Here is a 27,136-nt window from a genome sequence, read left to right on the forward strand (position 1 = left end):
ACTTCTCCTCCCTTGTCAATGCTTCATACATCTACCTCACTATTACTTCTCTGTTGGTAAAAAAGATGGGTCACACAACATGCTCGCTAAATTCTAAACTTTATTAATAAACTAGAAAATATATAAGGGGTGAGTGAGGTCTCCTAAAATCTTGCTAGAAAATATATAAGGGGTGAGTTAGTTCTCCTAAAATCTTGCTATTATAGTATAACTATGGAGCTGACAGGCAATCCAATAGCATTTTGGTAACAGGTAAAATATCTTCAAACGCTGTACTGTATATATGTGTTTAGATGTGTAATAAATTGCAAGTTCACAGAAATAGAAATAAACAAGACATTTCCAAATGTGACAGGTTTGGGATATAAGTCCTGTCAGAATGTATATGCAGGAAGCCAGCAATTAGGATATAAAAATTATACTATGTTCTTCTGTTGTTTAGTTAAATGCCAAAGATGACAATGGTGTGATTGTCGGAAGCTGGGGTAAGGATTATTCTTTTGGAGTATCTCCGTCTGCCTGGACTGGAAGTGTGGAAATCCTACTGGAATACTTCAGCTCTGGATTACCAGTGAAATATGGACAGTGCTGGGTCTTTGCTGGTGTATTTACTACATGTAAGCATTGAAAACGAATCAAGCTTTATGTCACCACAGGATTTTCAGTGTTTTAATCCATTTTGTATTTGTTTCATGGGAATAATCTAGCTGAATAAAACTGGATAGCAGATACATTATTTAAACTATTATTATACCTGGTGTGGTACACACATTTTAGGGGTCCTAGTGAATGTGACTGTCTTACTGAATATCAGTGTGGCCTGGACACTGCAGCTCCAACGCTTGATGCTCCCAAGAAGGTTGTTAAATTCTACCATACAGCTATGACAAACTGGCATTACAGAATAGAGGAAATGACAGATTAAACTAATTGAGGTCATTTGGAAACATTGTTAGGCTGTCACACAAGGAAGACTTTTGCAGCCAAATGTAATAGCCTCCGAGTAAGGGCGCTTTCACACACTCCGGCTGATACAGGGCAGCAAAACCCTGTCAAGTAGCCGTGCACAGAAGTTTACAATGGTTCGGATGGCCACAGCCCGGCAGCCCTCCTTTCCAGTGGTGACATCCGGCTGTAACCAGGCGGCTGGGCCGTGGCCGTCCCTTGTGAATGGACACGATCCTGTCCATTATTAACTACTGTGTACGTCACGGCTTTTGTCCATGCGGTGTTTTGCCTCCCGGCAGGAGCATGTGAAGCAGCCCTTAGGCGGCTGTGCGTCTCAGAAGTTTTTCTGAGGGGGCAATCACTTACAAGGCATGGTTTTGCCTTGAAAGTGATTGTGGGGGAGATACTCTAAGCGAAAAATGTGGTAAAAACCCCGTTATCGGGGTTTTTACCACATTTTGGGATGCTGTAAGCAAGGTTACCGCGGCGGGGGGCATCGCCAGAAAAATCTGGCGATGCCCCATAGAAGCCAATGGGCTTCTACCGCAACCCTCCGCCGCCCCGCGCCGACCCCCCGCCGCCCCGCATCGCCCCCTGACCTGTGTCCGGGCAGCACAGAGCTCTGCTGCCCGGACCTGTGACCTCCTCCCTGCACTGATCCTCTTCCGGTTGCAGGGAGGAGGAGAGCCCGGCGCAGCAGCAGCGCCGGGTGTGTGAGGGAGGGGGGAGCCGCCGGGACCTGCTGGGACCCGGCGACTCTCACCGCAAAGGACAGCTCTTAACGCAAGAGTTTTCCTTTGCCTTAATTATCGCATATGTTACAACATATGCGATAATTAAATATGCAATGGGCGGCGAAGGTAGGCGGAGATTCTTAGAGAATCTCCCCCAGACTCTTTAAAAAAAAGTCTAAGATCGTCGGGCATCCTGCTCAGCTGCCGAACCCTTGCACATATCACCCACATTATTAAATGTCCTTATACACATAATGACACACATAACGCTAATTACGCATGTCCCACATTATTAAATGCACTTTCCCCACTTTATTAAATTCCCTTATACATATTGACACACATAATGGCCGAGTTTTACTAAGCCTTGAAAAGTGATAAAATGGAGAGTGATAAACCACCAACCAATCAGCTCCTATCTGTCATTTTTTAAGCACAGCATGTGGCATGACAGTTAGGAGATGATTGGCTGGTGATTTATCACTCTCCATTTTATCACTTTTTAAGCTTAATACATCTGGCCCAATGCCTCTTACATATGCCCCACATTAATCAATGCCTGTATACACATATGCCCCCCCAATTCTCTGCACAGAACTTGCCTAGCAGGATGTAACAGGTACCAGTCAGGTTGAGCAGTAGGAGGAGTGTGGGTGAACCCGGACCTCACACCGTCACTCCTAGGTCTGGCTCTCCTCCCTGCTATTCTGCACACACACATATGTACTTCCCGCTGAGGGATAACTTCAGGTAATGAATGAATAACGAACAGTGGGGTTTATTTAATAAGATGGGAGTCTTATTGAAAATGGGATGTTGACTATAGCAACCAATCAGATTATACTTCTTATTTATTAAGAACCTTCTAGAAGATAAAAGATTGAATGTGATTGGTTGCCTAAAGCAACATCCCATCTTCAATAGAACTCCCTCTCTTAGTAAATAAACCCCAATGTGTGCTGCCGTGGGTTGTTAAATCACCCCGTCATCTATGAATGCGACTCCATTTGGCAAATCGTCAAATGACTGCATGTACAAAGTGGGACTGAGGGACGTCACTCAACAATATAGCAGCAATATCGTTAAGTGTGTATATCATTCGCCAGGAGTTTCACGGGAAATAGTTGATGACATTGCTCATGGGGCCTAATTCAGCATGAATCGCTAATCATAGAATTCCTAATCAACTCTAAAATTTTTCAAGGACCATTCATTTTCTCTGGCCGGCAACTTTTTGATCGTTGTCAACTGCTTCTTCTATATCCAGTGATCCACGCTAAATTAGGCCCATGGAGAGAATTGTCAAGTGTTCATGCACCTTTAAGGGGTGACTCTAGTTGACTCGTAAAGCTGAGAATTTTGCAGCTTTGCAAGTCATTCAAATGCCGCATGTACCGCAAATCTCTCCACATGCATGCACATGGATGTTTTGCATAAACATCCATTCGCAGATTGCTTGCGGCGGCAAAATCATTTGATGGTCGCCGACCATCTAATGATTTCACCAGCCCTCGCAGATCTAAGTCAATCTCTGCTGGCCTAAGATCTGCTGCACACTGTATGGAAAGAGGGCGGACCGACATCAGATGACCACCCCGCACCCCCACCCGCATCACTGGTGAAATATCATGAGAACGCCCAGCGTTTTTATGGGAACGCCCATGAAACGTTGGGCGTTTGCATGGCGCGACCACGGCCTGCTGTCCCACACCCTCCACCTGCACTGTTGTGTGTGAGCAGATGGAGAATTATCAATTCGCCATACCCGTTCGTACACAGAGGCTTCACATGCACCTAAATACTTATGCGTAGTCTCTAAAAATCGCTCCCCTGTGCGAACGTACAGGGGAGCGAACAAATTAGAATCAGGGCCTTAGTGTGCCTTTGGGACCACGGTTCAGAAAGCTTGATCTAGGTGGTTGCCGTAAATCAAGAATTGTTCCTGTGCAAAGCCAGGGCGAGGCTAGTATAATATAAAAGAAATTACAATAGAAGACACAAATTAGTTTTTAATATACCGGTAATAATAATTATTATTACTCTATTTATATAGCGCTTTTCTCCCATAGTACTCAAAGTCGCTTAAAATACATCAAAACCATGGTACATTGAACAAAGGCATTAGAATTGCAGTTGAAAAACAGAGATAGTTAATGACGTAACATAGAGAGCAGAATAAGCATACAGTACTGTGGGGTTGGTGCAGACATTTTGAGTAATACACTTCTACGGGTTATATATTCCAACCATAAAAGGTTCCAGATGCGCACCAGCAGCGGTCTTGGGCGTACTACACAAAATGACAGATTAACATAATTATTTAATCCTAATAATTTCTGGATCACATGGAGGAGACCACAGAGGAGAGGTCCCAGCTCATGAGAGTTTATAATCTCGCAATAATATAGTAGGACACAAGGAAGGAGAGGGGAGCAGCAGTGTGCGGTACAGACACTGGAGAATTAGGAAGAAGGGGTAGTGTGATTGAAAGGAAAAATGCAATATTAAAAGCACAATAGATCGCTTGGAGCTTAGGCAAAAGTTTGATGGAGGGCGTTACAGATTGAAAAAAGTACGGGAGAAAACCTGAAGCTAGATTGGGAAATAAATGTTAGTGAGGAAGAGTGGAGGGAGGGTGTGTGGCAATGTTGTTGTATATGGAAGATGGAGGAGGTGTAAGACTATAACAATTTCAGTAACATACTGTAGTTAATAGCATTCAGAATATTTTAGGAGAATTAGGGCTGTTGGTTTTGAAACCTAAAGATCCTACATCGTTCTGCTATTAGAGGGGTATGAGGAGCCGATTCAGACAAGTTTTGCCGGGTCAGAATTCCTCCCCGTTCCGATGGTGGGGGGTATGGGCATATTTTGCACATGTGCAGACCCCTTGTGCAAACGGCTTTGGCGAGTATCAGACTCGCTGAGGCATTCATACACTTAGGGGTGGGCAGGGGGTGGCTGCAGGGGAATGCCCAGCATTTTATGGTTGTCCCTGTGAAAACACTGGGCAATCCCCTGGGAATGCAGGTGGGCCAGTGCCTATGTGGTGCGGACGGCTGATGTAATATGACATCAGCACCACCCCCTTTTTACTCTGACTTTTATTACCAAAGGCAGGAAAAATCATTCGATGGTCGGCGACCATCAAATAATTTCTCCTGCTAGCGCCCACATGTGAGTGGATGTGATAGCGAACACATCCTGTTGCATGCTAGTGAAGGGATTCAGGCGTCGGGGTTGGGGGCGTGGGCGGCCATTCAGCAGGACAGTATATATATATATATATATATACATATATGCTGCCTATCAAGCCAACCTGAATCAGGCACTGAAACACGGTAAATAAGAGCATTTCAGTGATTAATAGGTAGTTAAAACAGAGCATGCTTATTTGTAGATTGTTTAATATTTTTGGTTTAGTCATGGTACCTTGTGTAATTCGAACAGTCAGAGCCTATATTGTGGGTGACAGAACTAATAGGCCAAATTTATTTATTTCATTGCGTTGCATGTGGTTGCTCTTTATAGTAGCATTGGCCGCAGGTTCTGCACCAGTCATTGGCGATTGCCCCCATTGGGGTAATTTTCCTTATGGTACATTCTGTACCTTTGTTTGTTGTTTGCAGTGTTTTGTTGTGTGGTGTTTATAGTGTTTTTTGTGTGACGCATTCTTCTTGTTTACGACTAGGTCGTCCTAGGTTTGCAACTAGGTCGCGTAGGTACTTTGTTTTGTTTTCCCTGGTATTGGCTCAGGAGCCGATAGTGTAATCCCCAGTCAGGCCCTGTTAGCCAGTTTTTCCTTTTAGTTTCCCAGTGCTTTGTCCAGCCGTAAGACCTGGTTGCACCGGAGTTGGGGTGGACTTAATTCGCCCTTACAAATGTGGTTATTATAGGTGAAACCTTAGCTTCTGCAGGTACTGCCCATTCTTCGGGCAAATCAACAGAGGTAGTGTAGGGTTCGCTGTGGCCATCCTAAACAGCGGTCACTGCTGCTGGGTAACACTCTGAATCATAACACAATTGCGGCTGACCACACCTTCTCAATACTGGCTACAACCCTATGCATGGGCCCAAACCTCTGCATTTCCCTGGAGGGCCCCTCCCAGTCTGATACAGTACAAAACTTAACTCAAAACATTAGCATTAAAATAGAATAAACTATTCCAATAAATAACATCTAATAACTAACTTTTCTGATATGCAAGTAGAATAAGGTCACATCTCTGAAGATCTCATTTATAGTAAAATAATAAAAAAAAAAGTTTTATATTTTTCTGCTTGCAGTTTTGCGATGTCTTGGAATTCCTGCACGACTTGTTACCAATTATTTTTCTGCCCATGACAATGATGCCAATCTACAAACTGATTTCTTTCTGGATGATGATGATACAATTAACACCACACTCACTAAGGACTCCATCTGGTACGTTATGGATTAATTATGCTTCTTTTCTTATATTTCTTTCATGTGAGAATTTGTCAAATAGTTATCACATAAAATACGTGTTTTGAATCTGAGAACTGGTCAGACAACAGTGTACATTGTTAGACTCATACAGGTTATGAGCTGTATTGGTGCATTGATTTTCATTCTGATATATGCAGAAATGTCCTGTTACGCTAATGCTTGGCTGGCAATGCACATACTGAACATCAGAAAAAAAACTGTTTAGCAATAGAGAGGATTATTTATTACTAGTAAGAAGGTCAGAGACTAACAAGTACTTAAGCCCCATACACACTAGTCGATAACGATATAAATTATAATGCAATGACAAACACACAGCATACATACATACATACATACATACATGCACAAACAGTATACATGTGTACAGCATACATACAGCACATGCATACAGTATACATGTAGTAAACATGTACACAGCATAGACACACACAGTATACATGCACACGATATAAAAACACAGACAGTATACATGCCCATAGCATACATACACACACAAATATAAATACACACACAGTATACATGCATACAGCATACATGCACACTCAGCATCTGGGCTGCCATCAGAAATTGTGGGGCCCAGAACTGATAAAATAGGAAGCCCCCCCTCCCTCCTCTCCTGACAGCTGAGGTGGAAATCTGAGCAGGGGCACAGGGATCGCAACCTGAATGGTACAGAAGTAGGCACTAAATGATGATGGTGAAGGTTCTCCATGTCAAGCTCCAAGAATTTAGCATTTTTGCAGCTTCACGAATCAAGGGTGCCATATTATTGTATGTTGATAGGGTGCCTGATTCAGATCTGATCACTCATTTGCACAGTTGCAGATGAATGTGAGTGGCTAGCCACCGCACAAACAAAAAGAAAATCCGCCATGTGCTTTTAATGATTTTCCTAGTCTGTGCAAATGTTAGTAAAGGCCCCCATACACCTGAAAGACCTTGCACCCAATCATACAATCTTGAGGGCTTGTATGATGAACTGTATGCAGATTGTGTGCACATTGTGTGCACACAATTGCGCAATGCACGGTCCCGCAGGTTGGAGGATTGGTCCTATGATCAGACGTGCTGCATCAGTTGATCAGTTGGGATTGGGAGACGATTGCACATGCAATTGGTCGTTTGATTGCTTATACAACCGGTGTCATTTCAGTGGCAGTTTTCAGGCAGTTTAGGTGCATACAATCGATTGTGAGGCGACTGGTCTTATGCAGCAGCTGGATTGTACACTGGATTGTATGACGGCTTGTGAGTAAATTATGTGTCCAAACACCAACAAGGACTGCCGGGGAGTTGAAGGGAGAGTTGGACACAATCATGATTGTAAACAGGTCTTTCTGATGCATGGCCACCTTAAGTCTGAAGGCCTCTATACACCTGAAAGACTTTGCACCCAATCATACAATCTTGAGGGATTGTATGATGGATTGTACTCAGATTGTGCGCACATTGTGTGCACTATCGTACAATGTGTGGTCCCGCAGGTTGGAGGATTAGTCCTCTGATCAGACGTGCTGCATCAGACGATCAGTTGGGATTAGGAGCTGATTGAATGTGCTTTTACACACATGCAATGTGTGGTAATTGATGGCACATACAACCGGCGTTATTTGAGTGGCAGTTTACAGGTAGTTTAGGTTTATACAATCGATTGTGACACAACCGGTCGTATGAAGCAGCTGGATTGTACAATGGATTGTATGATTGTGAGACATTGTGTGTCCAAAAACTACCAAGGACTGGCGGGGAGTTGAAGGGAAAGTTGGACACAATCATGATTGTAAGCAGGTCTTTCTGATGTATGGCCACCTTAACCCTTCCACAAACCTGCTAAGCATGTGCAGGGGCCTTCTTAACTGTGCAGAGTGACGTGGAGGGAGATAGTGGTCTTCTACTTAGGCAGGGCTGGCGCTACCACTAGGTAGCCTTAGGCAATTGCCTTTGGGTGCTGACCACTGGAGGGCGGCATTGCACGCTGCCACAACATTGTTCTGTTATTCTGTCAGTTCATCTCCTCCTCTTCCTTAAGAGACGAGGAGCAGTGATGAAGCAGCCAACCAGTGTAACCAGCCCAGCTGGCACTCAGGTATTGTGATAGACATAATTTAAAGTAAGCAGTGCTGGTACGCACAGAACTGACAGTGTGCACCGTTCAGTGAAAAAAACCCTCACCATAGCACACAGCAGGAGAGCGCCACATATTTCCCTGCCCCCTCCATGATTGTTTATTGAATAGCAAACCCCCCGCCCCAGTGTGCCACTAGCTTCACTACAGCCTCCATGGGATCTGTATTAGCAGTCACATCGACGGCACTGCTTCCTCATCACAGCCGCCAGCACTACAAAAGCCGGTACGGGCTGTGACGGCTGTGTTTGTAAAGCTCCACTGAAGGAGGCGGAGACACAGCCACAGTAGCTACGTGGGAGAGAAGGCAAGAGGTGTATTTCCCTTCCATGCCTGACTGCCACAATGCCTGCCACCCACTGCACCACTAAGCCACCTGCTGTCTGTTGCCCGTCTGGCTGATTAATGTCTGCTGTACGCATGGCCGCCCAGCTGCTGTATGCCCACCGCCCAGTTAGGAAAGCTGACTAAGCATTGTGGAGCATTTGTTATGTTTTTAGGTAGTGAAAGGTGCATAAGCAAGCTAAGAATAAAAAAACTAAAACCGGTTATGTATTGGCAAATAGGACATGGTTTTAGCTCTGCACTGGCATGTGGATTTGTTACCTTACATATAATATAAGGTTATGGCTTGCCAAGGATTTTCTCTGTGTTCCCAGGACAGCTTTAAATATTGCTTACTCGCATTACTACTTTATTATGTTTCAGTATTACTACTTCTATGATGTGTTTTTTTAAATATAGTTTTATTTTTTGTGTCTGTGTATATTAATGTCAGCCCTTTAAGAGTCAAATAAAGTATTCACTGGGGACTCAGCCAGGGCCAGCTCTACCATGAGGCATTCTGTATTTGGGCAGGATCTGGGGGGGAGCCACCAAGTCTGCCTATCACAAAATTTCAAATATATCACAGGAGTTTTCAAAAGAAAATAAGTATGAGAACACAGGACATGCACTGAAACTGGAGGGAGGGAGGTTCATGGGAAACCTGAGGATAAATGACATCACGAAAATGGTAGTGGGCAAGTGTATTAGCCTCCCATCAGAGGTGGTAAAGGCTGAGACAGTAGAGCAGGCATGTTCAAACTATGGCCCTCCAGCTGTTGTGAAACTACAAGTCCCATCATGCCTCGCCACAGTTTTACTATTAGTGTATGTATGTAGTTTCACAACAGCTGGAGGGCCATAGTTTGGACATGCCTGCAGTAGAGCAATTGAAACAAACATGGGATACACATAAGGATATCCTTATTAAGAACTAAGGATCAAATAGGGTTTGAGGTAACAATTATTTTAAAAACAAAGTGGAGTCTAGATGGGCCAGGTGGTTCTAATCTGTCCATAAATTCGATGTAGGCTGTAAGGCACCCCTACACCACTACCCATATTCAGTATACAATCACCGGCTAGTAAACCTTATGAAACCACACTTTGCTTCATCGGGTGTGGTATAGGGTTCCGACAGTCGGGATCCCGACAGTCATTAGCCCGACGTCGGGATCCCGACTGCCTGGACTCAGACAGCATGGTGAGCGCAACAAAGCCCCTTGTGGGCACGGTGGCTCGCTACACTCGCCACCTATTCTATTCTCCCTCTATGGGGGTCGTGGATCCCCACGAGGGAAAATAGCGGGTGGCCGTCGGGCACCTGTCTGTCGGCGTTTTGACAGTCAGGATCCCGACGTTGGGTAAATACTGTCGGGATCCCGACTGTTGGGACCGCGTCTGGCACCCTCTTCATCACCTGTGTACATGTAACAGTGAGGATGGCCAGGGCAGCCGAAAGGTATGCCGGGCCGGATAAAATGCTGGGGCGTGGCCTAATCATGGGAGGCGTGACCACCCCCAAAATGTTTAAGGTGGGTCAAGCATGAATTCTCACGCTGTCAATGAGACGCTCATGCTGAGCCTGCTGTCAGCACATCACATGCTGTAGGTGTGTGCTGCTGCTGCTGCTGCCTGGGTGGGACGGAGGGGGAAGGTATGGGGGGGTTGGACCAGGGCCCCAGCTGGGCCCCTCCAGCAAGCCTGGACCTGGGTAATTAGTACCCACTCCCCCTTCTCTTGATGGCCCTGAGGATGACTGTACCTGCTATTTATCAATCATAGTTTGAGTCATTGAGTCATCCATTGGTTTGCGCCTACATAGATCTGCAATATAAGCACATGTACACACATCATTTCCAAAAGTAAATACACCTAGAATCATATTAATCACACTTATAAATACAATGATTTTTTAATGCTTTAAAAAATTTAATTGTGTACATAGTTTTAACATTTTACCTGCAATAAAATATGATTCTACACCTCAGTGAGTAACATCCTTTCGTATTTTATCATGCCTGCCCAAGAGTCATCTCTGGATAATGCATTCTTGCACTGTTTAAAAAATTCAAGATTTGTAGATAGGCTTCCTTGAATAAATCTCTTCATATTCTTGTGCCTCATTATATTTCTCCATTGACAAGTTTTCCTTGATCCAAAATGTTATTCTTACTTTGAAATGACTTGTTAGACAAGCTTTAGATCCTCCCAGCCTCTTCTGCTTTCTGTTTTTACCCATTATTAATGAAATGGTCAGAGTTTAACTATTCCGTTTTTTTTCTTACTGACATTTTTATTACTGATACAATCTTACAGATGAGGAATACATAAGTGGGTACTTGAATTAAATCAGTTTCGTAACACTTGGCTGGGTGCAGATCATTTAAAAAGCAAAATGAACCAGATACTTGTAATGGAATATTGCAGACATTTGATGTATTCTGAATGAAGACATTTAGGTGACAAACTTTAAAAAATGAGTTTCATCAACTTTTTATTACAGCTATTAATATTCCTCATACTAATGTTGAGGTATCACATTGTTATTTTTTCAAAATGTTTAAGTTGCAATATAACAAACAAGAAATGATATCCTTCCCACTACTAGCTAACCCATAAAATACAAAAGTAAGTAAACAGAATGCAGTCAATACAATGTCAAGAAAACAATACAATTTATACTGAAAAAATCAAGAACAAAGGTCCAAGAGAATGTAAACTACCTTCCAATTATAAATGTGAGGATCAGCATCAATCATAGAACAATTGTACTCATTGCCGCGCCGCCTTGCTGGGTGGCAGGAGTTACGTTTATTTTTAAATAATTGAAATGGAACTGTCTGTTTTTTATTCATTTATTTAATAATATTCTTATACCTTCTGAAAATATATAGTTATTTTGGATTATTATAACTTTGTATAAGAACTCGTTCCATGTTAGCTCTCTGGGGGATTTCCCATTAGCATTGGTAATTTATGATGCTGGATGACTCTTTCCCTGATGGTGGAATTATTATCCGGGATTATACTGTACATCAGGAGCATAATCCCAGCCCTTCTGAGCTAAAACAAAAACAACATGGGTCCAGGAACTTATACTTGATCCCTTCTGTTATTTCTCACAAAGAAGCAATTTTTCAACCTAAAAAATACCCCCTGATTTTTAAAGTAATACTTTATTTCAGTCTAAAATATCCCAGTGGGTGAAGGAGGATGAAAGAGAAAGACACAGAATGTTTTTTTTTTTTTTTGGTGGGGGGGGGGGGGGGGGGGGAGATAAAATTGAGGAACAGAAAGAAAGAGACTGGGGAAGACAGAGGATTAAGACAGAGGAGGAAAAATATCTGCATAAAACATAGCAATCCAATAAATAATGGGTCCAATATACCATATGATCAATATAATAAAACATTAAACCTTGGATAAAACTTGAGTATGATGAATTCAATGTACTGTATGATGTAACCAACACAGTGGGGACAATGCACTGGTGCTAAATAAGGCCTACAGATACTAACAAAAGCAATGGTGGAATTGGTAAAACAAGCGAGGGCAAGGGTAAGACAGCAACACACAAAGGGAAGAAACACAAAATGGACAATCTAAGGTGCTGGACAATTTAGAACTAATGACATATTTTTTATAAATATATATATATATATATATATATATATATATATATATATATATATATATATATATACACTATGTTTAAAAGCAACACTTTTTAAGTGAACACTTTGTTCTTGTAACAAGGAACTATCATTGCTGGAATGAAGCCTGGATGAGCCGACCAGACCTTCCAGTTGGTTTTGGAGGATGGCAGGCAGTTGATTCAACACCTCAGGAGACCAGCGATGGTGAGAACTTCATTAGTTTTTTTCAGGTCTTCTTGATGTGTTATATCCTTCCACAACAGAACTATCACAAGTATCATACAATGAGGCAGATGTATTAAGCCTTAACAAGAGATACATGCAAGGGTGATAAGGAGAGATAAACGTCCAGCCAATCAGCTCCTTACTGACTTTTTTCAAACACAGCCTGTATCATGGCAGTTAGGATGTGATTGGCTGGACGTTTATCTCTCTTTATCGCCCTTGGATTTATATCTTGTTAAGACTTAATACATCTGCCCCAAAATGACCATTATTATTTAACAGTTATGAAGCAGTTCCATATAATTATTTATTTGTTGTGCTATGGATTAGTGAAGACCATTTGTGTATTTTCACCGGCAGTATTAACATTACCAGAAATGTCATTAGGCTTCCCTTTAAACTGTGTGAATTACACAGGTTCTGTGACTGGCTGACTTCATGCTTACATTTCAGATGACTTTAATCAGCAATAGAACCTATGTAATCCATGAGTTTATTGGTGCAAAGGAATGGTATGGGAAGCCGGTACTTGTGTAGTTTCACTGCGGCACTTCCCTGTAAATCGCATTGTAAGCAAAGGTACTTATGTAGTATCTGGGCTGCCGATTTTTTGATTGTATGCCTTAAGTTAAGGCATACAATCAGATGCGATGCGATGCGATATCGCATCGCATCGCATACGACCATGCGATGCGATGCGATGCGATGACCCGATTTATCCATAGGATTCAATGTTAAAATGGACTGAGTCCATTTTAACATGGAATTCAATGGGAAAAAGGGGTCCTTTTCATACCCCTACTATCCAAGTGGGCATGGAGTTGGATATAAACCTGTGGCGAGCGTAGCGAGCCACCGAGCCCGAAGCGTGGCGAGCGAAGCGAGCCCCACGAGGGGACGGTATTCTGTGTCCCCTCGCGGGGCTCGCTACGCTCGCCACGCTTCGGGCTCGGTGGCTCGCTACGCTCGCCACAGGTTTATACCCAACTCCATGCCCACTTGGATAGTAGGGGTATGAAAAGGACCCCTTTTCCCATTGAATTCTATGTTAAAATGGACTCAGTCCATTTTAACATTGAATCCTATGGAAAAATCGGGTCCATCGCATCGCATCGCATCGCATGCGATATGGTCGGGTGCGATGCGATGCGATGGACCCGATTTCAAAATCGGCAGCCCAGTTACTACATAAGTACCTAAGCAAATCATATGAAAATCGCATGTAATATTTGCATACGATTTGCATACGATTCATTCCACGATGCGATTTAGCACACCTCCACTACACACATTAGCCCGAAGCGTGGTGAGCGTTGCATGCGCAACCTGGTCATACCTCCATTATCCACGTTGGTGTGGAGTAGGTTTTATAAAGTGTGGCGAGCGCAGCGAGCCACCGAACCAGAAGGGTGGCAGGCCCTGCGAGGGGACGAGGAAAACTAGCCCAGAGCTTTTTTTTAAAGGGCAAGCAGACGCTTTTACATCACACCAAAAATGTACCCAGCATTCTTGTTTATTCCAATATAGGAAAACTGTTGCATAAAACAAAGATTTTAAATAAAGAAGAAACATTAACCCACTACAAATAGGTTGAACTAGATGGATGCAAGTCTTTATTCAGCCTCGCCCACTATGTAACTATGTAACTATGTAAATTTTAGGGGTTATTCTGGTTGATTTGCAAGGCTGCGGATTCACAGCCTTGCAAGTCTACCAAACCCTGCCCGGCGAATGATGGGTCGCCCTCGCAGCACGGGTTCGCCGGTTAGGGGTAACCACCCCTATAATTCGATGGTTACCAACCATTGAATGATGGTGAAGGTTCACACATATCTAAAGTGACTCTATAGTCACTTAAATATGTGTGCACCCTTGGGAGGAAGTGGGGCAGGCAGCTGACATCTGGTCAGTTGCCCGCCCCCCCCATCCACATCACCAGGCAATTTGCATAGGAATGCCCATCGAGGGTGCTGTTCGCCCTGGCCACACGCACCTTGCGTCTGCATGAAGGGGTCTGAACAAACGGACCTGAATAAGGTTCCTTGTTAGAACAGTGGAACCCAAACTCTGTCCTTAAGGCACCTTAACAGTCCATGTTTTAAGGATATCCAAGCATGAGAACAGATGGTTTAATCAAATTGACTGAGGTACTAAAGAAGCCACCTGTGCTCAAGTATGGGTATCCTTAAAACCTGGACTGTTAGGGTGCCCTAATCATCCAGTTTGGGAAACACTGAGTTAGAAGGAATCAGAGAACCATTAACTCCTATGAAAAGGTTGCTAAAGTGAGTTTTAGCAAACCACCGGTTTTTATCTGACTTATAGGTAATTCATAAATCATGTGATTTATTAAAGATCTGCACATAAAAGTGCATTCATCAGATTGACCGAAGACTTGGCATTAACATTGGACTTTCATAAAGGAGTGAAAAATAAAAGAAATGTTACAGTATATTGAAAAGTGTCCTCTTTTAATGCACAGACAGGTGATTTCTGGAGAGTTCATAGAACTCAGAAAGAGGGCGGGATGTAATAAAGGGGGTGATTCTAAATCTTTCAGTACCCGGAGACTTCACAATCGGGACCGATGTTTATATGCTGCGCATGCACATAAAAGCATATGCGCATGAGCAGGATTTCTGCGCGGGCACCTTCGATGACTTGCATAGTTGCTGTGGCGCTCGCACAAGGGGGGCGGGATGGAGGCGGCCAGGTGGCTGGCACATAGGGACACACAGCGTTTCTTGGGCATTCCCACAAAAACGTTGGGTGTCCCCAGGAAAACGTTGAGTGTCTCCATGCAAGTGCAGGTGGGCAGCTGCCTTCAGTTCTTGTACCCAGATGGTGCAAATCTAAGTCAGTAAAGACTGACCTAGATTTGCGAGCAGGGGAAAACTCATTTGATGGTCAGCGACCATCGAATGAATGGCTGTATATGTACAACATCCATTCACAACTAGGCTGCACAACCAGGGGGCAGCTGGTAATGTGCAAGTCCTTTGCTGTGTAGCAAAGTGCTCACACTTTAGCGATGCTCACACTTTGTGGGCACATCGTGGGGAGGGACCCAGTGATTGGTGAGGCCTTGCCCTGTGCTGGGTAGCACCTCACAGCCTAGCATTGGCAGTTGTAGTTTAGTGAATCCTCGCTAAACTACAACTGACTCTGAATCAGACCCATAGATTGGAAACTACATGTTATATTGAAGTTAGGTACTTTTACCTCCATGCTTTGAGACAATCCACTCTTATTTAATAGTTAGGAGTAAATATTCCAAGTTCATAGGAAGTTCTATCATCATCTTGTTTCAACTATACACTATTAATATAAATGAAAAAAGCACAAATAATACTATTTAGGTGGTTAATAAACCAAGATATCCTTAAATGGTTAGTTATATAATTTCACTAGACCATGTGTCCAAAAATAAAAAAGCATTTTACAAATTGTTCAAATAATATCACAAGGAATTGAGGTGTTTTCTGAATACAGTATGTATATATTCAAGGGTAAAAAGCTATCCAATGAAATTAAAAGAAAGGCCGGAAGGCCATCTACAAGGTCATCCAGTGAATTTATAGGCAAAGTCAGTAATGGAACTGTTTGAGGGACTCTACATCAGTGCTTCTCAACCTCAGTCCTCCAGTACCCCCAACAGTGCACGTGTTCCAGGTCTTCTGGCAGGTACACGGGTGCACTCATTATTCACTGACACATTTTAAAAGATCACAGGTGGAGATAATTATTCCACCTGTGATTCTGTGTGGAGACCTGGAAAACGTGAACTGTGTGGGGTCCTGAGGGCCGAAGTTGAGAACCGCTGCTCTACATCATACTTGCCTTCCTGACCCTCTCCTTCAGTGAGAAAATCTTCTGTCCTGGACTTCCCTGGTAAGGTATGATTGCCATCACCTGTGGTGAAATGCCTTTCTGATCAATTAACCAGCTCAACACAGGTGATGACAATCCTACATTACCAGGGAAGTCCAGGAACAGAGCATTTTCTCCCTCATGGAGAGGGTCAGGTAGGCAAGTATGCTCTACATGTAAAAATTATAGCCCTATTTTTTATTGCAAATGTTGCTTGTGATGGTATTTGTAACAAGTGGGATAAGCAGTTGCATCATTTCAGTGACTTTAGCTTCCTTGGGTGCTTTGATGTCATTCATTAATTTTACTGCATCTGGCATTTTCTCCTCATCATTATGACAATAAACAAAAGTTGTACATCATTAAATAAATTGCTTGGAGCAGATGCAGTTGAGTAGAGTTTCCTTTAGTATAGACGGTGTGTATGATCCTGCAGTGTACACAGCTGTACGTCTACTAATGGGACTAGCTACACAAGTACACAGATGAAGCCCTTTCTGAGTTAGCGCTGGGGTGCATGCATTTGACTAGTTATTGCACCGACTTTCTGCCATGTTAATATACATGTGTGCAGAAGTTACATTTAGTCATAAAAAGTTGATTTTCTCGGGGCAATTTCTTAAACCAAGACATTACATATTTATATGAATGGACTAAGCAGACACATTTCTTTACATTTAAAATCTTTTCCACTTGAATTAGGGTGTACACACAGTACAATTTTGTAAATGAAACAGAATCGGGCACATACAATTTAGATTTGATCCTGATGCGTGGCCCTGCGGCGTTGAAATCGAATAGAGAAATAGAAGAAAAATTAATAGGGTGATAGATTCAGGAAGTGAGAGTTTTGGTAAGAAATCTCCAGTTTTATTAAATCATCAATCATTTACACATAAAAATTAAACTGGTTTTGCAGTGTAAATGATTGCCGCTTTAAATAAACTGGAGATTTCTTACCAAATCTCTCACTTTCTGAATCACTCATCCTATATAATTTTACCCATAGACTATGCAGGTGTGACTATACAGATCTGTACTATATAGTCCAAATCTAATGTGTACACAATGCTGTGCAATTCGATCCCAATTCGATCAGGCTTGAATCGGGATTGAATAGAAAGAACACTGCACCATGTGTACACCCTTATGTTTTGCTGGGAAAGTATTAATATCAACTGGTATAATTTACAAATACGTACTTCATAAATATTATCCCCCTGTGCAAAATAATGGGCCCCATACATCAGCAATTAATTGTGACAATCCTCCTTGTTTAAAAATCTGATTCAGCAATCGATTGGCGATCCCTATTCATTTTTGATTGGGATTGCCAAAAGGGGGAGCCCACACATTAAAGATTAATTGTGGCAATCATCTCCAGAACGGAGGATTGTCACAATTAATTGCTGATGTATGGGGCCCATAACTGTACATTTGTTGATTAGTCTGCAATATGTTTGACTACAATCTGGAAACCTTTTCAGATGGCATTTGGCTTCATACATAATTACTGCATTTCATTAATTATGCTATTATATTGCAATATAAATTATTGATATAAAAATGATGCACTTTATTAATAATAAGTTACAGCTAATAGCAATAGTATATAGCAGCAGCCAGACTATGCGTCATTGAAGAATAACCTTTTTTTTTTACAAATACAGTGTTGGCATTTATCCTCAGCTAATGTATAATATTGACCATATTTTTCAGGTATGTATAGATGTGGGCCTGCATCTGTTCAAGCCATTAAGCATGGTCATGTCTGCTTCCAGTTTGATACACCCTTCCTATTCTCTGAGGTATGAATTTACTTTCATCTCATCATAAGTGTAAAATCTAAAGCCACAATGCTAAGACAAAGATATTTGCATGGTACTCCTTTATTCTATCATTAATATCTACAGTAGCAAGTCTTCAAGAAACATTGCTGTTGAAATATATGAATACAATTACTGAGCCTCTATCATGTCATACATGAAATTTGCCGTTGGCAGGGCCAGCTCTACCATTAGGCAGCTTTAGGCAGTCACCTAGGGTACCGGGATCTGGGGGGCACCACCAAGTCTGTCTATCAAAAAAATCAATGATATCTATGCGGATCCTTGTTGTACTTAAAGCAGGTGGCGGCTGTGGAACTTCTAAAATCTCACTTCCATACTTTCCCTTGGGGCATATTTCCATACTTTGCTGTCCCCTCCTCCTTGTACTCTGTTGTGGGTGGCAAAGGGGGGGCCCCCAGGGAAACCAGGGGACTTGCCCACCTTCCCGAGGGACTGGGAGGACCTCCCGTTTCAAGGTAGCCTCCCTGCCATTCCAGAATGTTAGTATGCCTTAAGGGGTTGGAAAGTGGGTATTGGTGGCAGTATGGGGGGGGCAGTAGGTTGAAATTTTGCCTAGGGTGCTGAGAAGCCTTACACTGGCCCTGGCTGTTGGGTATACGTGGCATCCACAAAATATTTGGTACTTGTTTCCTAGAACGGTGCCCACGATATTGATCTTAGGCATCGCAAGGAAAAAAATCACGTCGGTCGCATCGCATGCGGCCAAAAAATCGCATGTGATGCGACCGACGCAATTACAGCAATTTTACATAGGGAACAATGTTAAATGGCCCAATTGACCCGATTTCACATAGGGAACAATGTTAAATAGCCCACAGACCCCAAATACCCACCCTGAAGTGTGAAATGGCCCCCCCAATTGTTAACGCCACCCCACGATCAACGTCAACCCGAAGCATGGCAAGCGCAGCGAGCCCACGAGGGGCGGCGGTACGCGTCCTCTGACCTTTTCATACCCCCACTATCCACGTTGGCGTGGAGTTGAGAATAGAAAGTGTGGCGAGCGCAGCGAGGGGACGCGGATACCTTCACAGCTATACTCGTCCCCTTGCGGGCTTCACTGGTATCCGCATCCCCTTGCGGGGCTCGCTGTGCTTGCCACGCTTCGGGCTCGGTGGCTTGCTGCGCTCGCCACACTTTCTATTCTCCCCACTGGACAGTGGGGGAATGAAAAGGTCGGAGGACGCGTACCGCCGCCCCTCGCGGGCTCGCCACGCTTCGGGTTGACGTTGATCGTGGGGTGGCGTTAACAATTGGGGGGGCCATTTCACACTTCAGGGTGGCTATTTCGGGTCTGTGGGCCATTTAACATTGTTCCCTATGTGAAATCGGGTCAATTGGGCCATTTAACATTGTTCCCTATGTAAAATCGCGGTAATAGCGTCGGTCGCATCGCATGCGATTTTTTGGCCGCATGCGATGCGACTGACGCAATTTACATTTTACCATGCATTTCTATGTAAAATCGCAGACATCGCATCGGTCGCATCGCATGCCATTATAATGGCGTGCGATGTACATGCGATGCCCGCGATGGGCGCCGTTCTAGGAAATAAGTACCAAATATTCATGATTGCAGAAAAGATGAGTGAGTTTTACATCTCGCAACTGAGATTGTGTTACCTCTGAGAAGCCTGCAGTTAAAAGTAAATCGTGCTGTATGTAACAGTACATAAACTTTCTACAGGACCCTCTGCAGTATCCATGGACCTTTATCCCGCAAATCCCAGCACCAACTCCCTTAGGGGCAGATTTATTAAGCTTGGAGAAGAGATAAACTGGAGATAAAGCGGAGAAAAGTTAAAAGGAGATAAAGCACCAGCCAATCAACTCCCAACTGTCTTTTTCAAACACAGCTGATTGGCTGGTGCTTTATCTCCTTTTACCTTTTCTCCACTTTATCTCCAGTTTATCTCTTCTCCAAGCTTAATAAATCTGCCCCTCAATCTTAAAAAGCCTATATAACATTACTTTATTCATTTTTTACAGGTATATGTTTGATCAACCACTTTTTTGGTACAACTTACACACCACATAATTTTCAATCGCTCTTTTATATATTTCTATTTTACCTGAATTAATTAGAGCAGCTCAAACAAAAGCACAGTCACACCTATTCCTAATTTGCATCGTTAACAAGGGTCATGCTACAGAATGCAGCATTGCCCCTGCTCTGCCCACCACTCCACCCTCCATCGCTCCCTCTCTCCATAATTGGCAAGTGTGTCCCCGATGCCGCAAATATCACCTGGTACACACATTGCGTATCGTGTACCTAGATTCTGATTTAAAATTGTTGGTTGTGTGTATATATGTACAATCCAATTCTCCGCTTTCCCCATTCCATCACCAAGGCTCCACCCCCATCGTGGTTTGGCATACATTATTAATTATTCACACCGTTTTCCACATGTAACTGTGGGGCAGATTTATTAAGCTCGGTGAAATTATAAAGTGTCTGGTTTTTATCACCGGCCAATCAGCTCCTACCTTTCATTTTTCAAACCAAGCCTGTAACTTCACAGGTAAGAGCTGATTGGCCGGTGATAAAAACCAGACACTTCGGGGGACATTTACTAAGATTACAATAGAAAAAACTCGTATTCGTATTTCGTATTCGTACTTGTACGAATGAATACGACTTCTGCTGTTGTAGAAAAAGTTGTGTTCCGGAGGGTCATTTATTATGTTGTCGTATTTTTAAAAATCGTAATCTTCGATGGTGTATTTTTTCGTAGAATCATGTTTCCGTTTAGTCGTATTGTCGTATTTCATCCTGGCCCTTTGTCCATATATTCGTGAAGTCGTGGCAAAAATACGAAAAATCGTAAATTATTTCACATGCGTCACTACGAAAATGAAAGTACTTCACTGATTGGTGTTTGGTCAGTTGGGAGGGTTCACACACCCATATATAATTCGTGAACGCGCCCAAAATCATTGTGGGTGTAGTTTGGAGTGTGGAGGAGAGATTTGGAGTTGGTCTGGAGAGTGGTTTGTGGAGGAGAGATTTTTGGAGATTGCTGAGTGTGTATTGTGAGTGTAAGTAGTCTTGTGTTTCTGTGAGTCTTGTCCATTTCTAAGTTTGTCTCATTATAGTCTTGTGTTTTTTTGGTTTTGTCCCAAAGTCTATATTTGTGTGTGCTTGTGTGTGTGTGTGTGTGTGAGGGAAGGAGTAGGAGTGTGTTTTGTGTTGTTTGTTTAATTTCTTTGTTGTGTTGTTAGTGTTTAGTGATGTCTGAGAGTGGTGGGAGTGTTGTGGAGATGGGTGAGGTTGAGGAGGTGGCTCATGTGATGATGGGTGAGGAGGAGGAGGAGGAATATGTGGCTGAGGGTGTTGCGGGTGAGCTTGATGATGGTGAGGATGTGGATGTTGCAGCCTCTAAGAAGGGGTTAAAAACCCTTTCAAATAAGAAGCCAAAGAAGATGGCGATGTTTAACCATGCTGAGAGCTGTGCCCTTGTGCGGTGTATTCTGAAGTACAGGGACCAGCTATTTTTTCGTCCTGTCTCGGCATCACGCAAGTTGGCAATCTGGAAGCGGGCAGTGGAAGCGGTGAATGCGGAGGGCATCCTTGTCCGGGATCTGGCTAACTGTCACAAACGATTTTATGACATTCGCCGGCTGGTTAAGGAGAAGATGGCAAAGGAGGCCAAACATCAGCGCAAGTGTAAAGGCAAAGTGCCCTCCCGTGTTAACTGGAAGAGCTACGAGCGGGACGTGGCCAGGCTCATTCCGGACGAAGTCATTAACCCTCCTGGAGTGATGGATACAGATGGCCGACATGTTGGTGAGTTGTATTATGTATTTATTTTACATAGTGCACACAAATGTTTTGCATAATTATGAAGATCTTCCATTTATAACTCACAAATAAGGCACACAATCATTTGATGGTCATTCTAATGTGCACATGCAGTAAATGACAGCTTTTTATGCTTTATGGTGACCATATTGTATCTTAACATTTAGTAGACACAAGCATTATGTTGACATTTTAAGGGAGTCACATGTAATGGCACCATGTGTAGTGGATTTGGTGATTGTGCAGCACACACTTGAACCATTAGCGAACAGTAACACATGTTTTGTGTGCATAAACACTGTAAACCCCCCATGTCACTATCATGCCATTGCACCTTCAACTGTTGACATCATGCTTGTCGACATAGGTGTCTGCAACACACATCTTGCGTAATGCTTTCCTAAAAACTGTTTACTTCACCATGTTCAAGTACAAACTTAGCAGGTTCTGTGGCCTATGTAGTCATGTTCACAAAGAGAATAAAAATGGTGAGAGATAAAGTAATCAAAATGTGGGTTTAACATTGTTGTTTGTTATAAACATCTACCAGTTTGTTTCTAATGTGTATGTGAGTCTCCAAATGTTTTATGTAAAAAAGGAATATACCTGGCTTATGAGAAGGGTACAGATGTTGGGGATTACTACTTGTAATGTGAAGCATGTAATGGTATCACCTAATCATATTTCCTGTGTAGGGTGTGGCACTGTGAAACCATTTGGATGAATGCTTCAATGTCATTTTGATTCTAAACTGTTATGGGTGCTTCATACACTATTTTTCAAATGAGTCTTACATTGTATGCAGCACTCCATCAAAATTGTAGGATAGTGCATGTGTGAATAATGTATTTATGTCACCCAATGGTGGTTGTATCCCATAGCAACAACAGTGTTTTGTTGAGAAACGACATATACCAATGTTAAGGAGGGACTTTTGGTTGATACTATCATGACGCAGATCTAGAAGTGTGTGTTGTAATCATTTCTGTGTGTTTTAATTGTTAATAGAGCATATATTACAATAAATTCATGACTGATTGAATGCGGTAGATGTCTGAAGCATTAACAACACATACATGCAAGGATTATAAAGTGCAAGTAAATTCAAGCCAATCACCTGCTAACTGCCATGTCATAGATTGTGTAAAATGTCAGGCTGGAGCTGATTGGCTGCCTGTTTATCACTCTCCATTTTATCACATGTGAAGCTTACACAATGTGGCCCCCTATCACCCTTGCATGTATCTCTTGTTTAAGCCGTAACCAACCTGACCAATATATCTGATTCACAATATTTGGGACAGGTATTGGTGTGCTTTATAAATGAAGGTGTCATCTTGTCATGATGTTTACTGCATTATATGTTAATTGAGTGCTGCACATTGGAATGCAAGTGTTTTTAAATATGTTTTGTGTTTTTTATGATTACAGCCGCACGTGAAGGAGAGGATTTGAGTTCGTCACCTACACCAAGGTCCCAGCGGCAGCAAAAGCAAATATGCTATGATGGTGAAAGTGTCCCTGGCCGCAAAGGCCGTCCCTCGGCTACTGTTTTGGATGCCGCTCCTGAATCTGAGTTGTTACATGTTCAGACAGGTACATGTTTGTGTCCTCATGTGTGTTTACACACACTCTATATTGTTTGTTGGTTGGTAAATAAATTGCATAAATTTTTTCATTTTTCTTCCCCCCTTACAGAATCACATTCTGTGGGCAAAAGTGCTCCTGCCCCCAAAGGGCGTCCGTCATCAACTGCTCCTGCCCCCAAAGGGCGTCCTTCATCACCTGTTCCTGCCCCCAAAGGGCGTCCGTCATCAACTGCTCCTGCCCCCAAAGGGCGTCCTTCATCACCTGTTCCTGCCCCCAAAGGGCGTCTGTCATCAACTGCTCCTGCCCCCAAAGGGCGTCCGTCATCAACTGCTCCTGCCTCCAAAGGCCGTGTGACCTCATCCGCTCCTGTTGCTTCTGACAGTTTCAGCTTCTTTGATATTGACACAGGTACTTTGCTATTTCCTTATGTGTCTTTGTCAAAACAGTGTGTGTATGTATGTATGTATGTATGTATGTATCTATGTATATATATGTATATATATATATATACATATATATATATATACATACATATATACATACATACATACATACATACAGATATATATATATATAACATGAAATATGTGTTATTCATTATCCATACATCTTAACAGCATCACGTTCTGCTGCTCAAGCTGTCCCTGTGCGGAGAACACGGGCATCAGCAACAATTTCTGTGCCACCACCTGAGACTGATGTGGACATTGATACAGGTAAATCTTTCTGAACACATTTGTGCAAGTAATGTTGAATAAGTGCACGTATTCTTACTGAAACTTAGTTTAATCGTTGTTACATTTCAAAATCATTTAGCACCTGCATGTGCCCCTCATTCTCCACCTCCATTGGTTCCCATGCGAATTCGGCCACCAGTGCTGACCCCACCTCGTCCCCTTCCACATCAGGCTCAACCAGAAAAAGGTGAGAATTAATACAAATTTGTCATTTCACACATTCCATACAACATTGTGCGCTCCAGGAGGGTCACAATTAGGGATGCCAATCCCGGGGCATTTTTTCAATCCCGGGAATCGGGATTGAAAAATGCTCAATCCCGGGATTCCCGGGATCCCGGGATTGGCATCTCTAAGTCAGTTTTGGCCAAAAAACACGCTACAATAAAGCAAGAACCCCAGTCCCAGTCGTCCCCCCGTGCTCCAGCCGCCCCTCACATTCATTTACTTACACCGGCGGCCGGGAGCAGGGCAGACAGGAGCGGGAGGCGTCGGCGGCGGTAGCAGCAGCAGCAGAGCCGACGGCTGATGCTGCCAGGTCCGGTCCAGCGGGCGGGCAGCAGAGCGAGTGGCCGACGCTGTCCAGGTCAGAGATGATTCTGGAGTGGGTATGGGCAGTCCGACCTGTGCAGCGTGATGGTCAGAGGTCACGCTGCGCAGGTCGGACAGCCCATACCAGCTCCAGACTGCAGTCTGGGAATCAGGAACTCCTGGGTAGTGTCCGAGCACTCGCTCAGCCGCTGCCCGGCATTAGATATAATCCCGAAATCCCGGGATTGGAAGATCCAATCCCGGGATTCAAATCCCAGCGTTTTTTAGCCCAAATCCCGGGATCCCGCCGATCCCGATCCCGGGATTGGCCACCCTAGTCACAATGCTGACAGTCAGCAATTCCGAATCATGTAGAATTATCATCACCTGTGTTGAAGAGTTCAATTATTGAGTTAGCACATTCCACACACATGAACCACAGGTAACACAATTATATTACTTCAAACATCATAGCAACTTGGACCAAAACTCAATATACCCTGCCCTTGAATAGCGTAAGTGCATTGGCCATGCAGACTGTACATATGTTTGCATTGTTGGAATATTGGATGGATGCCAAGGCATCCAGGTATGTGATCTATGACATCACCTGGAGGTGCAAAGGTTGCACGTTGTTGGTAAATAATATAGTACACGCTATGGGTGTGTCACATTGGCAACTTCATCCAAAATAACAGCAGATTGGTATTACTAAGGGACCAATGGAATGGTTAAATATGCAGTTGTGTCCAAATCAATATAACTAATGTTTCTGTCATCTCTTACTATTGTAGGTGCTGACATGCCAGAGGATGGTGACACTGCCACTCTTGGTGACTGGCCCCCTTTCAGCCAGTATCATTCACCCCAGCCACTAATAGAGCACACCCCACCGGCACATTTCAGCCCCAATCCAAAGGAACTTGGGGCTGCCGATTTCTTCACTAATTGGGCAGCTCACCAAGCACGCTGCGAGGAGGCATTCAAGCAGCAGGCCGAACAGTTGAAAGAGGTGACCAAGGAGATGTCCCGAGCAAACCATACCATGTCCCTCATGTACAAGGAGAGCCGTACATTAACAAAGTTAATTGTGGAGAGTCGGGTGGAACGACTCCACTATGAAACCCGGATGATGTCAATCATGGAGGGGTTGTGCCAACATCATGGTGCACTTACCAGATTTGTGGAGGACATTTCGTTGTCTCAAAAGGAGCGCAATATTTTAGCTGCAAGAGCCAACACACCCTCACAAGGCAGCACAGCAACACCACTATCCACACCCATACCATCCCCCCACGGCGATCTCATCGTCAAAAATCAAGTCACTCCGACAATGGCAGCGTGAAGGAGTCTACAGGCACCAAGCGTGGTCGCCATAATTAATCTTTACCACTGTTTGGCAACCATTGTTATTTTTTCAGTTCAAAGAAAATTAAAACATTTAGCCAAAAGCATGTGTCACGTGTCACAGTACTACATACTTACCCACTAGCCAGCCCTCTGGCAATAACACCTTGAGTGTTGGGTTTTGGTGAGGCACGACAAACCGACCAGGCCAGGTTTATCCTGCCCCAGCAAAACAACCCCTCCCCTCCGGCTTTAGTACACCAGACCTTCCCTGCTGCTGCTCTCACCGCTCTACTCAGCCACCTGTCACATTCTGCAGTGACGTTGGTACCAGCCTGGGGGATGTTTGGGGCTTGGCCAGACTTGGGTTACTGAACTGTCCCAAGACCCCCCAAGCCACCCAAAACATCCCCAAGCCTGGCGCCTACATCACTACAGGTCACATGATTGCCGCCTGCCAGGGGCCAGCTCCGGTGTACGATCAGCGTATACGCCGGAGCAGACAGACCCGGGGGGGGGGGAGTGAGGAGGGTACCCCTAAGGTACTGTGCCAGTGGTGCTCCAATGGAGACCCCACTGTCTCACACCTACATAGTGGTATGACTGGAAATTGTCAGGGACAGCCCACTGCACCAGCAGTTTAGCTTAGGCAGGACAAATACGACCCATAGCACTTAAGTGGTTAATGTGCCTTGGAAGTCACCAAACAGGACTGAGTGGCAGAGAATATAGTAGTCATGACATGAGCCCGTGTAGGCTGCAAACACACTCATGATATCAAAGTGACATCACTAGTCACATGGCCACTGGAACTTCAACTTCCATGTTAGTTATAATAGTAACAACCAGTATTGGAAGGTCGTGTGTCCAGAATGTTGATGCAGCTTTTTGGTACGAGAACATTGGCCATGCATGCA

At 43.6% G+C, this 27,136-nt stretch overlaps 1 protein-coding gene across 1 annotated transcript in view; it reads left to right on the forward strand.

Annotated features, from left to right (window-relative positions):
• F13A1 (coagulation factor XIII A chain) overlaps window positions 1-27,136 on the forward strand; it is a 142,499-nt gene that overhangs the window by 42,604 nt on the left and 72,759 nt on the right. Inside the window, exons 7-10 of the mRNA XM_083187984.1 lie at window positions 443-617; window positions 5,970-6,108; window positions 12,365-12,468; window positions 18,079-18,167. Of these exons, the coding sequence (XP_083044110.1) occupies window positions 443-617; window positions 5,970-6,108; window positions 12,365-12,468; window positions 18,079-18,167 (507 nt within the window). The remainder of the gene's footprint in view (window positions 1-442; window positions 618-5,969; window positions 6,109-12,364; window positions 12,469-18,078; window positions 18,168-27,136) is intronic.

Source organism: Crinia signifera, chromosome 5 (genome assembly GCF_055691185.1).
Source record: "Crinia signifera chromosome 5, ASM5569118v1, whole genome shotgun sequence".
NCBI lineage: Eukaryota > Metazoa > Chordata > Amphibia > Anura > Myobatrachidae > Crinia > Crinia signifera.